The 14,971-nt window shown below is 31.4% G+C and overlaps 1 protein-coding gene across 2 annotated transcripts in view; it reads left to right on the plus strand.

The window, feature by feature from the left end:
* The window catches only part of LOC145272140 (leucine-zipper-like transcriptional regulator 1), a 248,764-nt gene that overhangs the window by 96,823 nt on the left and 136,970 nt on the right, over nt 1–14,971 (plus strand). For both annotated transcript variants that reach the window (XM_080127025.1, XM_080127029.1), the window contains exons 15-16: nt 697–761; nt 8,336–8,452. In XM_080127025.1, coding sequence (XP_079983151.1) covers nt 697–761; nt 8,336–8,452 — 182 coding nt within the window. The remainder of the gene's footprint in view (nt 1–696; nt 762–8,335; nt 8,453–14,971) is intronic.

Below are 14,971 nucleotides of genomic sequence, written 5' to 3' on the forward strand. Positions count from 1 at the left end.
AATCACAAACTGTTTACTTAAATCACAAACTGTTTACTTAAATCACAAACTGTTTACTTAAATCACAAACTGTTTACTTAAATCACAAACTGTTTACTTAAATCACAAACTGTTTACTTCACAAATGAAACTCAGCATTTGTTACATATTTTCCATTACTGACAAACTTGTTCGAATTTATTTACTTTCAGATACCCATCATTACAAAAAATGGATTGCAACAAATTCCATGTTCGAGTATAAGTTTTTCTTCAAAAAATGAGAAAATGCTGCTAAAACTTTTAAAGAGTTGCGTGAAGTGCATGCTGACAATGTTATAGGAAATTAACGGAATAATTTTGGAATTGGTTTGCAAAATTCAAAACTGGGAAACATTAGTCCTGAAAATGACACTTGCAGTTAAAAAACCCTCAAAATTTTATATTTATGATTTAAAAACAAAAATTTAAGAAAATCCAAATATCAACTAAAGAATGTGTGCAAGACTTGGAATTTTTAAAAAGTATAGTTCATAACCATTTTCATTGAATATTACCTAAAAGTCCCTGGAATTTTCCAAACAACCTCACTTTCTAATTAAGTAACTTTTAAAACATTGATTTTCATTTTTAGTTCATTTGTGGTCTTTTATGTCTTAGGAATGTATTGTGCTAATAACTTGATAATTGAGAAAAACAAATTGATTTTTGATTGCAGGACAAGAGCCAAGCAGTAATGAAGTCATCCTCCTTATGATGGACGTGTATCGCCTTTCTGTTCAGGTAACATCATCTGATCATTTTATACATAGTCAAATTTTCCCCTATTTCATTGACTGTAATAGATAAAACAATCCAAGTTTACTATTTACTAGCAGGGAGACCCGATGTTGTCCGGGATTGAATGAGAATCAACAAATGTTTCACTCTCCCATATTTTATTGTCATCGAATTCAATGAAATTGCCCATTTTTCAATCAAATCGATTAATTGCCTGTTCTAGTTGGAGACCCTCTGCTGTGCACTGGGAGTAGGTGTCACATGCTTCCCCACAGTGACTTAGTCCATAATACATTGTCATTTACATTGCACTGTAGAGAACCTACTGTTGATCTTATAAAAATTAGTTTTTATATAATGGCTTTAATTAAAGTTAAGAATGCAAAAGTCAAATGTCATGGTTCAATTGTGCATTAATTTCAACCACATCCCTATCATATCAAAAAACCTGTTGATTTTATATGCCGGCCTTTGTTACTTGTGTGGCAATAAAATTTCTCAAATTCACTTGTGATATTAGGCTGCATAAAGCATTAACTTAAGTCAGAATTGCCTTTTCCTTCTTGCATCGGATTGTTTTGATTATCGCTACTTACTGAAGACATTCTGATACAAAACACTGCCAAGCACATAAAGTACATTTGTGTGAAATTAAAAAAACTCACTGTTTAAGAGTCCATACGAAACGAATTCACACACACAGACACATGTACATACAAAGTTCCTTTTATATAACAGTAAAGATAGATATATGACTAAATTAGGCACAATTAATCTAAAACTAATTGCTGCTGATGATGATGACAATTCATTATTCAAACAATTTTATCCGGTGGTCTGTCAACACAAAATATAAAAATATCTTGCGGTATTATTAAAATAGGTTATAGTCATCTAACATATTTCTTAACACTGGAAATGGTGACCAGGAAAATCAGGTCCTTCACTTTTATTGTTCTTCAGTATTTCGGTTACGAAGCGATTTATTGAAATAAAATGTAAGAAAAGATTAACAAAATTATACAAAATTAGTTTTTATTTGCACTTTTATTAACAAAATTAAAAAAATTGGTTCTTTTATTTAAAATTTTATAAGAAATATATGTTAATGAAATTATAAAAATATAATTTTATTTTTGAATTTATATAATAAATATATATTTATAAAAGTGTTTGTTTGCTATTATGCCACACCTTGCCAACCATCACATTGTGCTAAACATTTTCAAAGTTTCATCTAAAAGATCTTTCATTTCTGTTTTTGGTGATATACAGTTGCGTGGCTTGCATTGTTTTATAAACTAAAAGTTTATTACTTAAAAAGATTTTAAATATGGTTTTCAATCATTCTTTTTTTTTTAAAAGTGCAAAAAAATGTTTTCAATAATTCTTCAAAAATAAATAATTTCAATAATTCTTAATTAAAATTTTAAAACATGTTTTCAAAAATTCTTTAAAAAAAGAGCGCAATAAGATTTTTAAAAATAATTCTTTAAAAAAAATAGAACTAATTTCAAATAATTGTTAATTAAAATAAAATCGAAAAACAACTTTACAATGATTATTGAATTAGAAAAGAATGATTGGAAAAGCATAAGAAAAAAGAATACATGCAAAGGGGAGAGGAAAAAAGAAGGAACTGATTTGCCTTGTCACCACTTTCTGGTCGCAAACTCACCAGAAGTTAGGAAGTACCTTAAAATAAATGATAAAACAAATCTAGTCACAACTTTCAGTCAAGAAGTTATTTTTGGCAAATATATTTGTAGGTCCATGCCTGAAAAGATTTAAAAAAAAAAAAAAAACCCTAAAAAAATTCAATTTAAAAAAGAAAAAAAATCTCTCTTAAGCCGGAAAGTAAACAAAATAGAAAGACAAGTATTTAATATATATATATATATATATATATATATATATATATATATATATATATATATATATATATATATATATTTTTTTGGAAAAAAGGATTTCAGCAGAGTGCTCTATTATAAGAAAAAATTCCGAAAATAAGAGCATATTGTTTATATTTTTATTTTCAGAAAGTTTAGATAAGTCATCGATACCGTCGGTTTCAAACCTGATAATAGGGTTTTTTCTCAACAAACCAAAATTCAAATAATAATAAAGTTTAAAAAAATGTTTGTTTAATGTTTTAGACGCTAAAGAAAACAAAAGAAAAGGGAAAGGAAAACAAAAGATTAAAAGCAGAAAAGTAAAAAAGAAGTTTAATATGCTTAAACTTTTTCCATTATATAGTATTTTAATATATTTGAACTGTTTATTGCGTCCTTTATGAAAAAAAAAAATGTTATTTTATTCTATCAATTTTAAACTCTTCGGAACTTTTTCTAAATCAACCAGTCTAAGGGAGATAATCGTGCAAGTTCTGAAAGACATTTCAAATTTTATAATTATTTTATTATAGATTTATATCTAACTTTATTCCTTTTATGTTTATATTCCTTCACCCTCCCTATTTAATATGGGTAAAAAGTGAATTTTGAACAAATAGTCTGAAGAAACCTATTATATATAAATTTTAATTATAAAACCCATTTTATTAGATAAAACAATAACAATTTTATTACATTTAAATCCTAACTTTAATTAAATTTTTATTTTAAATATTAATTCCATATTTAAATTTAAAATGAAAACTTTCTGATTTTAATTTCAAATTTAAGAACCAATCCCAATATCAACTTAAGTTTCTATTTACTCTATATTAAAATTATATTTCAAATGTAAACATTTAAATGTAGTCTTGTTTTTTTTTTGGGGGGGGGGGAATGCGTTTCTAGCTTAAGGGATTTGTATACTATATTTACCTCTTAGAATTATATTCTTTTTTCTTTCTTTTTTTTTTTTTTTTTTTACTAATATAATATTTCAATAATTATAATAATGTTTTCTTTAGTGTCCAAAACATTAAATGGACATCTTTTTAAAACTTTATTATTTGAATTTTGGTTTATTCAGGAAAACAAGATTTGCACAATATCTTGTAATGCGTCTATATGATTTCTATTCTGGTTATAAAACAGATGAGTATCGGCTGTAGAGAGCTTGATATGGCTATCTAAAACGGTCACCCTATTATTTGATTTCGTACCGATAACTTATCTCATCTAAACTTTCTATAAATAAAAACATATATATGCCGCTCCATATTTGGGGGTATCAAATTGGTCAAAGGGAAAATTATTCCCAAGTCACATTTAGGTAAAATACACTTTCGTATAAATAATTGAATTCATTCAAAATAAGTATTGCTAACAAAAACAAATAAAAACACCCCCCCCCCGAAATCCTTAAAGACTGAAGCAATTATTTTTTTTTCCCCAATCCAGTGCACCACTTTTGGGATAACTGGATTTTTCCTCCATTTTTTTTATAAAATTTTTTTTATAAAAATCGCTCTGGACAAGGCATGAAGCCACATGATGTAAGGAGCTAAAAAATATATTTAAAGTAAAAATCTTTAAAAGTAAAAATAAGTGTTTGATGGAATACATTCTAACCCAGAAAACAGCAATTTCTTCTGTCATTGTTAGAAACATTTGTCATAGAATATGAGGACTAAAGGACAAAATAGGGGACACCAGTTACAAAAATGTTTAAAAATTTTGCTTTATCTAATGCTATTTCATTTTTAATATCAATAAATAATCGATTAATAATTCAATGGTGAAGTATCAAAATTACATTGATACAAGAAATACACGCACACGTGAAGGTATCTCGTGATTTTATTAATACAGAAGATGTTGGAATCTATCAATAACAGAATGTTAACATTTCTTTTGATTGTTCCTATTTACAATGCCTCCCCATGGGACAGAGTTAGACACCAGGGTCGTTTTTTAATGTGGAGAAAAGGAACAAAAATAAAAATTGTCTCAGTCGTGAAGGATTTCTCCTCCACTGACAGAGAACAAGAAATTGAAGTGCAGCATCTGAAGAACAGATGGTATTTATTTGCTCCTCCACCGAGCAAATTAGGCACAAGGCCGATTTTTAATGTGAGGAGTGAAGGGAGGGGGAATGGAAAAAGGGGACCAGCTCCCGAGAGGTGGGAAATGGGAGCTGGTTAAAGGTCAGGCATGTGGGGTTGTCCCCACATCTGGTCTTTGCTAGTCATAGCTGGTCTTTGCTAGTCATAGCTTGCAGCATCTGAAGAACAGCTGCTATTTATTTGCTCCCCCACCGAGCAAATTAGGCACAAGGCCGATTTTTAATGTGAGGAGTGAAGGGAGGGGGAATGGAAAAAGGGGACCAGCTCCCGAGAGGTGGGAAATGGGAGCTGGTTAAAGGTCAGGCATGTGGGGTTGCCCCCACATCTGGTCTTTGCTAGTCATAGCTAGTCATAGCTTGCAGTATCTGCCGGAACAGATGGTATTTATTTGCTCCCCCACCGAGCAAATTAGGCACAAGGCCAATTTTTTAATGTGAGGAGTGAAGGGAGGGGGAAGGGAAAAGGGGACCAGCTCCCGAGAGGTGGGAAATGGGAGCTGGTTAAAGGTCAGGCATGTGGGGTTGCCCCCACATCTGGTCTTTGCTAGTCATAGCTAGTCATAGTTAGTCATAGCTTGCAGTATCTGCCGGAACAGATGGTATTTATTTGCTCCCCCACCGAGCAAATTAGGCACAAGGCCAATTTTTAATGTGAGGAGTGAAGGGAGGGGGAAGGGAAAAAGGGGACCAGCTCCCGAGAGGTGGGAAATGGGAGCTGGTTAATGGTCAGGCATGTGGGGTTGCCCCCACATCCGGTCTTTGCTAGTCATAGCCAGTCATAGCTTGCAGTATCTGCCGGAACAGATACTACACTTTGATCCCTGCCCGAAGGCCAAGTATGTGACATTGACATTTTGATTTTATTGAAAAAGACTTTTGAGTGCTTATTTGGTTCTTTTTCGTTATTGTACCAAAATTCGAAAATTGAAATATTGAATTTCAAGTGAAAGCAATGGTATCTACTGAATTGTCATGTCACAGTAATGAAAATATCCAAACATTATGAAAAACGATTGGTTAGAAAATTAATTATTAATGAAAATAGTTTTCCAAAACAATTGGTGAAAATTTATTTTTTTCAAAGAAAAAAAAAAACAAGGCAAAAAATTGAGAGTTAGAATTGTAACAAAAGGGAGGTAAATCTTTTTTGAAAACAAAATTTTTAACCAATTTTGCAAAACTTAATTTTTGCTAATTATCTTTGAAAACTGTTTTCATTAAATTTTCGACCTTATCGTTCTTTGTAATTTTTAGATATTTTCATTACTGTGACATAACAATTCATGGTTGGGTTCACTTGAAATTAAATATTTCAATTTTTAAATTTTGCTACAATAAAAAAGAACCGCTTATTTAGATATGTATGAAATATGTGTTCAAAATAAATGAATAGGAAAAATGATAAATATGCTTAATATAAAATAAAATACGCATCAAGTGCGCTTGAAAGCCAAATCACAACGTAATATTAGGAAAATAAACAAATATTTTACTTGGTTGAAATTTATAATTGAAATATATTTCAGCATCTTCAGCATGTTGTTTTCTTTCTTTTTTTCTTCTTTCTCTCCATGTTGTAAAGTTAAAGAAAGAAAAGTAGAGAGATGCGTGTTGTATCTCAGCGGTTGTATTTTGAAATCTTTCTTCAACATGGAGAGAAAGAAGAAAAGAAAAAAAACAAAACAAAATACTGAAGATGGAGTTTAACTCTGAAATATATTTATGTTATAAATTTCAAACAAGTAAAATATTTGTTTATTTTCCTATTATTACGTTGTGACGTGGCTTTCAAGCGCACTTGATGCGTATTTTATTTTATTCAAATTAAAACAACGTTTCTATATGGAACTCTCATTCTTGATGATAAATATGCTTGTTTGTTTGTTGTACAGTATTCACCCTAGGCAAGTTGAACCAGCTTCCTCCAAAGGAAGAAGTTCAAGGGGATAATAAATTTGCAGGCAGTCTCCACCCTTTTATGAATATACTTATCAGTAAAAAAACACCAAAAACTATTGGAAAATAAGCAAGTAGAATTTAATTAAAAAAAATTAAATTGATTAGTGCTTGTATAGATTGGTAATCTTTTAAATTAACGCATTTCAGGTGGAAACATTATTATGTACTTATGTGACACATAAGTATATATATTAGTACGAAATTCCTAAAATTCTTACAAATAATTCTATAGAAGATGTGCTAGATGTATTGCTAACAAAAATCATCCACAATCACGTTCATGTCAGAACTTGTTTGAAAATGGCGAACCTTTAATTTAAGTCAATTAAGGTCAGTGGAGATAAGTCAGTTTGTCATACTGAGTTGATCGCATAACTCTTCCAGATTAAAGCATGCACTTAAACTCGATAATTCAATCAATTATTTTTTTTACTGAATCATTTTTTTGTAATTTTTGGAAATTATACTAATTTCCATATGACACGTAAGTACATAATGTTTTCACCTGAAATGTGTTGGTTTAAAAGAATAAGCACAAAAAATTATGAACTACGAATGACAAGACCACGTGGTGTCTTCCTATTAGAGTGATAATCTTCTATGACGACATGCTTGACGTGAATGTTATTTGGAGTTTGTAGTAATTAGTAAATTACGTTTATCCATGAAATTTCCTGTTATTTTATTTTGAACTTGATGAATCCTTATATGAACAAGCATCTGCCTTTGTTTTCCCCTTCAATAATACAAGGCCAAAAGGGAAGTGGTATTTGTTTTATTGTATTCCACTAGTCATTCATCAAAATCTATGCAGACGATACTACCATCTATGGCGTCACTTCAAAGGTTGGCAATGATCAAGATTTTGACTTTGACAAACTCCTCACCTTAAATGAAGATCTACATCAGATCCGTTGCCAGAATCACTGGAAAAATTGTGGGATCTTTCTACCGCTCCAAAAAGTATCTCACTTTCAATGTAATCCTTTACTAATACAAGAGTCAAATACATCCTAAGATGGGGTACTGTTGCCACATTTTGGAAGGAGTACTCTTTCCCCATCTTAACAGAGTACAAAACCATCTTCAAAATCTAGTGGGCCTTTTCTCCTCCTTGCTACCCTTTTCTCAGAGAACAGAAGTTGCAAGTCTATCTTTGCTCCATTGTTACTTTTATGGTATATGTTCGACTGAGGTCTTTCCCCCCACCTTCCCTGTAAAATGTTTGAAAGAAATACTTATTTAGGTACAACAGTTGTCAACAATTTCCCTCACTCTCTGTGTTTAAAACTAAATGAAAATTCCTTGAGCAGAGATTATTTCTTTTAACTGTTCGTCTGGGAAACACAGTAATGTGGGGATGCTTCCCAGCTGACTATAACATAGTGGTTTTCAAGTCTAATGTAAATAAGTTCCTGTTGAACCGTCCTTTTAAATAATTAATCTCTACTCAAGTCCCACCATTACTGATCATATTGTCTCACTATCTACCTAACATTAACCTTTATCCTAGAGTGGCCTCTCAGCCTTGATAAACAATGACCCGCAAGTAAAAAAAATGCTTCAGTAAATTCTACTTAATCCGGTTCTTTCTTTTTCAGTTTAATATGACCCGATTGGAACAACTCTGTATAAATTATCTTGAGGCTTGTATTGGGCACAAGAATGTTCTGGTTGCTCTACAGAATACGGCTCGACTAAAACTTGACTTCATTAAGGTAATCATGAATAAACGTTTATTTTTATTTATCTTTTTATGATAAAGTGCTATTTATGTAACTTTTATATTTAGATGCATCATCAAATTTGCAACATTATAATAAGCTGGTCCTCATAATACTCTTTTCTTGATTGATTTAGCAGACAACCATTTGGGATGGGATTATCCATAAAGAATTTGTGTATGATGCTTCATACCTATTTGAAACTCTCCATCTAATGCAGTGGTCCCCAACATTAATGTCATGGGGTTGAATTTACGGAATGTATACTTAACAAATAATCTATAATTCCATAATCGCAATATATGGCAGTTTGTAGTAGAAAAAGAAATGAAAAAGTGTATCACCATATTTGGAAAGTTGGAAACCACTGATCTAATATATTGTCACTGCAAATAAACCTCAATCAGTTTTTGCGTCAACATATTTCTCTTTCTATGTGTTTCTTGTTCAACTTATATAGCAGTATGCTTTAAGCTCATACCTGAAGGGCGTTTTTCACTTCAAACACTTACAACACCTGGATATGCGCATGGTGAAACAGCTTTCCATAATCACTGCTGCAGCTGAACATACTCAGGTTTGAAGGCAAAAACTGCATTGTGACTTAATCATAACATCATGAACGAGAAATGATGAGTTTCTTATCCCATCACCATACTGAGAAGTCTGCAATCATACAATCTGTACAGTTAATTGCTTCAGCTCAACAGGCAAAAGAGTGCTTAGTCTACCCACATTGTTGCTACATGGAACAGATTTCTTCAAGATTTAATCCAGCCACTCACCATAAAGCCTTGATATTTTTTCCATAGTTTTGTATTAGCCATATTGGACTCTGCATATTCACCAGGTGCAAATAAGGAATCTGCCAATCTTAATATTAGCAGAATGTATTTTAGTTCTTCTTTTCATTAGGAAGTAAGACTCTAACTCCCTGCTGCATATTCATTTATTATCCATCAAGAGGATACAAATATCTGAGTCTCCTTTTTGTACATACGATACATTTCATGAGTTTTATTAAAGAAAAGAGAAATAAGTATTCATTTTATGTTCATATCAAACAAGTCTTCATAAGAATATTAGTGAAATATGAAATTTTTTATGCTTGTTTATATTGGTGATCTTTTGGATCAACACATTTCAGGTGAAAACATTATGTACTTAAGAAAAATGATACAGTAGATGATGCGCTAGAAGTATTTAAGATAAAAAAATCGGCTACAATTACATTCCTAGATATTGTGTTCAAAGCGGGTGAACCTTTAATTTAAGTCAAGGGTTATCTCCCTTGTTTATCATGCAGAATTGATTACCCAACTCCACATTAAAACATGATAAATACCTGATAATTTAATAAATTCTATTGCCATTTGTAATTATTTTTTGCATTTTTGGAAATGTATATAGTATAAATTTCCATGACATGTATGTAATAATATTTTCACCTGAAATGTGTTGGTTTAAAAGATTAACAATGTAAAAAAAAAAAAAAAAAAAAAAGCACCTGAATTTGTTTTTACAGATGACATAAACTCTTCCCCTTGACTATAAAGACTGCCTCATGGTGTGAAGACAGCGCAAGTCGAATACTTGGCAGCCAGACTGACGTTCAACCACATTCTTATATTTCTTGTATCCATATTTTCTTCAATGTACTTTGTTTCACTTAATCCAGCATTTGTGTCTGTTTCCAAACCCGTCATCGACTCACAACAGAAATGATTGCAGCTCGTTTTTCAGGAGGACATATTGATTGAGAATAGTGTTGATTAATCAAAATGGTATCGGAATCAGAAAAAATTGTTCCGATGCCAAAAATATTTGTTTTGTTTTCTTTTACTAAATTTTCCATTGCTGATACTAATAATAAAATGATACATAATTTACTAAGTTATTAGTAAAATTAAAATTTATGGATGAACCTCCACAAGTGTATTTCTACGTTTGCGAAAATACATACACACAAGAAGGGAGACCCGATGTTGCCCAGGATTGAATGATGCTTAACATATATATTTTTATTGTCATCAGAATTGGTGAAATCGCCCATTTTTCAATCAAATCGATTGATTACTTGCTCTAATTGGGCACCTATCGCAGTGCACCGAGAGGAAGCGCTACATACCTTTCCGAGTGACTTAGTCCACAATACATTGTAGTTTACATTACACTGTAGAGAACCTACTGTCAATTTTATTTTTTATATATAATGGTTTGAATTAAAGTTTAAAATGCAAAAATCAAGTATCATGGTTCAGATGTGCTCTAGACAGAAAAATTCATTTCAACCACATCCCTGTCATATCAAAGAACTTACTGTTGATTTTATGTCAGGCCTTTCAGCTTTTGTGGTAACAAAACAAATGCACTTGAGATATTAGGCTGTGTAAGATGCTAACATTGATCAAAATTGCTTGTTCCTTTTTTCATCAGATTGTTATCAATATTTATCAAAGACATTCCAATACAAAACCTATCTAAGAACACTGCCAGGCACATAGTGTATATTCATGTAAAATTTCATAAAAATCGTCCCAGCCGTTTTCGAGTCCATAGGAAACTCAGTCACACACACACACACACACACACACACACACCCACCCACCCACCCACCAAGTTGCTTTTATATAATAGTAGAGATAGAGATCAATATTTGTATTGGAATCAGGAATTTACAACAGAATCAAAAATCATAATTGCAATCTGGAAAAATATTGTAATCATCCAATCATTAATTGATGCAGTACAACTTGGACAATGGGAAATAGATTTTATTTTCATAAAGTGAGATGAGATGAATTTGGCAAACTCATAACTGAGTGTAAGAAATAAAACTGGATCGGCATGCTAGGGAGGCATTTTATTACCCCCCCACCCAAAAAAAAGGGGCCACACACACAGTCTAATAGAAGGAAATCACTATTTCAGAAAACATCTTGAGTGTAGAGTTAGTCTTGTAATAGAAAAAAGAATAAAAAAGCACAAAAAAATATCGCAGAGTAAAGAAAATTATTTGAATGGAAATAAAAAAAAAATTGATAGCATCAATCCGGTCAGAAATGTTTTGAATTGTAATTCCAGGGAAAGAATAGTAGTATTAATCCAGTCAGAATCAGCAGTAGCCCTCTTCTTGTGTTAAGACAAAATGATGATTAAAAAATTCAAAGAGAGTATATTTTATAGAGCAATTCTGGTACCTGATTGGTTTGTTTTAATCACCCTTGGCTATAAATACAATCATCCAAATCTTTTTATTATTCCAAAATATTGCAATGAAACAGAAGACTTTACTTCATGGCATAATCCTCAAAGGATTTTTACACATTTTATGGCTATAGAGCTTTTCATACTGTTTGGGACTTTGCCTATCTTTCCACTGTTAACCAAGGAAATGCTACATCATGGTGGATCTGATCAGTGCAATGCTTTGAAAGATGACCACAAGGTCTTTTATCGGTAATTTATTTTGTGAATGCTCGGTATATATTTCTGACAACATGACCAAATCAAATTCATTCTTTGTAATCAAATACAACCAGTGGAAACTACAGAAAGTCAAAGGCCAACCGGCTTTTAACTGATTTAAACTTTGATGGACAAATAAACCAAACTCCAAGTCTTTAACAAGCACTACAACAATGAGAAGCAAGTTTCAAGCAGACACTGAGTAGAACTAAATGACAATTGAGTTATAAAACTAACTTCCTGAATTGTTGATATATACCTGTTATATATATACTAGCAAAATACCCATCGTTGACTGGGTTCAAAAACAGCCTACAGAAAATGGACTCTGATTTATGAAAGTATGATAGGTTATGAAAAGAAAGGGTTGTAAAGAGATAGTTTCGAATTTGGGGGTATCAAAACCAAAGCAAAATATGATCAAAGTAAAAATAAAATAGATAAACCCCATAATACCATACCTGTTCACACTGAAACACTTATCACAATATTCTGTGGATCTATATTAAAAAACCTTGTTAAACTTTGTGACATATTTCCATTCTATGAAGGTCAGGCACGAACGAACACCCCATAATTTTATTATACCATATTTCTTCAAACTGAAACATAATTATCAAAGTATACTTACGCAGATAGATATGAAAAGTCTTTATTAAAGTTTGTGCCTATTTCCATTCTATGGAGGCCAGGTGTGAACGCAGACCCCACAATTTTATTATACCATCCCTATTTAAGTTAAAACATACTTATCAAAGTATTATTATGTACATCTATATCAAAAACACTTGTAAACATTTTTTTAAATTTTTTATTTCCATACTTTGTGGACCAGGCACGTACGCAGACCCCACAACTTTAATGAATCATCATTATGCCAGATCAAACATACCCATTCCTGTTTCTCAATACATCTTCTATCATTATATATGATCAGTTTTCTATAATAGTCGACCACTTAAGAGCCTAATCGTGACCAGACACACACACACAGACGTTCAACTTTATATTATATATATATATATATATATATAGTGTGTGTGTGTGTGATATTGTCTGTCTGATGAATGGTCTTTACCAAATTCCTCTTTCAATTTTTGATTTACACATTTGAAACTTAGTGTACAAGAGATTTAAAGATGTGGAACAAATTTGATTTGGTTTTTTAATTGGTAAAAAATAACTGCTAAGAGGGTAACAATTGAAAAACTTGGAACTTTGCAGGTGTAAGTCAACTTACAGTGCTCTTGTATGTATGTGAAAATATATATTGATACATTAAAATTGGTTCATTTTCAACTATTTTTTATTCATCTAACGATAGCTCAAATGGTAATGACTAAGGTTAGAATGCGAAATGTTTCGGCTTTGATTCTCGCTGATTTCACTCAAGTCATAAATTTCTTTAAAACCTTTGAAATCACTACTATGTATTAGGTACAATATAATAATTAACAGAATTGGCTCAAAATAATAAATATGAAATCTACATAAATTGAAATATTATATTTTATGACAGAACAATGTCGGATGGCCTGCTACTGTACATATATAAGTGACCTTATCTGTCTTGACCAAACACTTATCAATTTTAGTCTATAGACTTAAAACTTGATGCATAGGAGATTTGGATGTATGGAATAAATTTGATTTGGTTTTTAGCTGGTAAAAATAGCTGCTAATGGGCCAAAATTAAAAAAAATTGGCACTTGGCAGGTACAAGTCGACTTGAAGTGCTCTTCTACACCTATGCAAATGTACATTTATATATTTTACAACGTGGTTCTTCAACAGGCATGAGCAGCCATTATCATCAAGAGGAAGTTATAAGTTCATATCAGCTCTACTACACTAAGATTGTACAATATCATTTTCATGCAAGAAAATCTGCTTTGATCAATTAATCCTCTCTCTCAACTATCTTCATTCGCAGAGTTAATAATATCCTCATTAGTAAAACATCAGTGACATGTCTTGATTCTGGCCTGCTGCACCTAATTTTGTGCCCTTTTGATTTTGAGATTCCGCAATTACAAGTGTTATTGCTATAATAATTATTATAGTTATTATAATAATCATTATAGTTATTATTATAATAATTATTATAGTTATTATGATAATCATTATAGTTATTATTATAATAATAAATATTATAGTTATTATTATCATTATATTATCACGCTTATCGCTCTGTCAGTTATCATGCTGTGCATCCCTAAAAAAGGAAAGTGGAATATTTCAAATAGAACTTGTCAGCAAAGTGGAATTATTCCAATTCCTAAAAAAGAAAAAAAAAAATTGGTGTTGCTGTTGAGGCAAAGCTAATAAAAATGATTTGTCTTTCTTGGCGTTTTGGCTAAGATGAAAGTGTAGTATCTGTTCTTTAGATGCTACATTTCTATTTCTTTGCGACTAAGACAATTTTTTCTCCACGTTAAAAACAACCCTGGTGTCTAAATCTGTCCCGTAGGGAGGCATTGTGAATAGGTAGTATGTTTAATGTAACAAAGTTTTAATATTACAAAATATATATAATATTACAAAAGTAACTGGGAAAAGTAATTTCTGGTTTAAATGCCCTGGAAATATCCCTTCTGATTAATTATAAAATGCACTGGAAATGTCTCTTCTGATTAATTATAAGATGCCCTGGAAAATGTCCTTTCTGATTATTTTTTTGTTTACTTGCCTCCCCACAAAGACGAAGTTGGATAAGAGGTTGGTTAAAATTTTTTTGGGAAATCGGCTCTCTAAAAGGAGTACTCTGATCAATAACAAAAATAAAAATTGTATCAGTAATAAAGGATTTCTCCTCCATTAACCAAGACCAAAAAAAAGGGGGGTTTAAGTCACTGGAATGCTGAGACTGATACTACACTCAGAAATTCATGTAGAAGCAATGGTTTCCTAATCCCTAATCATGTTAATGTTTTTATGTATTAATTTGGAAAAGCTGCTGAAACAGTTTATGATTTGAACATTACTTTATTTCAAGTATATTTTAAACAGTGGGGTGGGGGATATAAAGTCAGTACCGGAAATTAC

Source organism: Euprymna scolopes, chromosome 1 (assembly GCF_053919585.1).
Source record: "Euprymna scolopes isolate OS-2025 chromosome 1, ASM5391958v1, whole genome shotgun sequence".
Lineage (NCBI taxonomy): Eukaryota > Metazoa > Mollusca > Cephalopoda > Sepiida > Sepiolidae > Euprymna > Euprymna scolopes.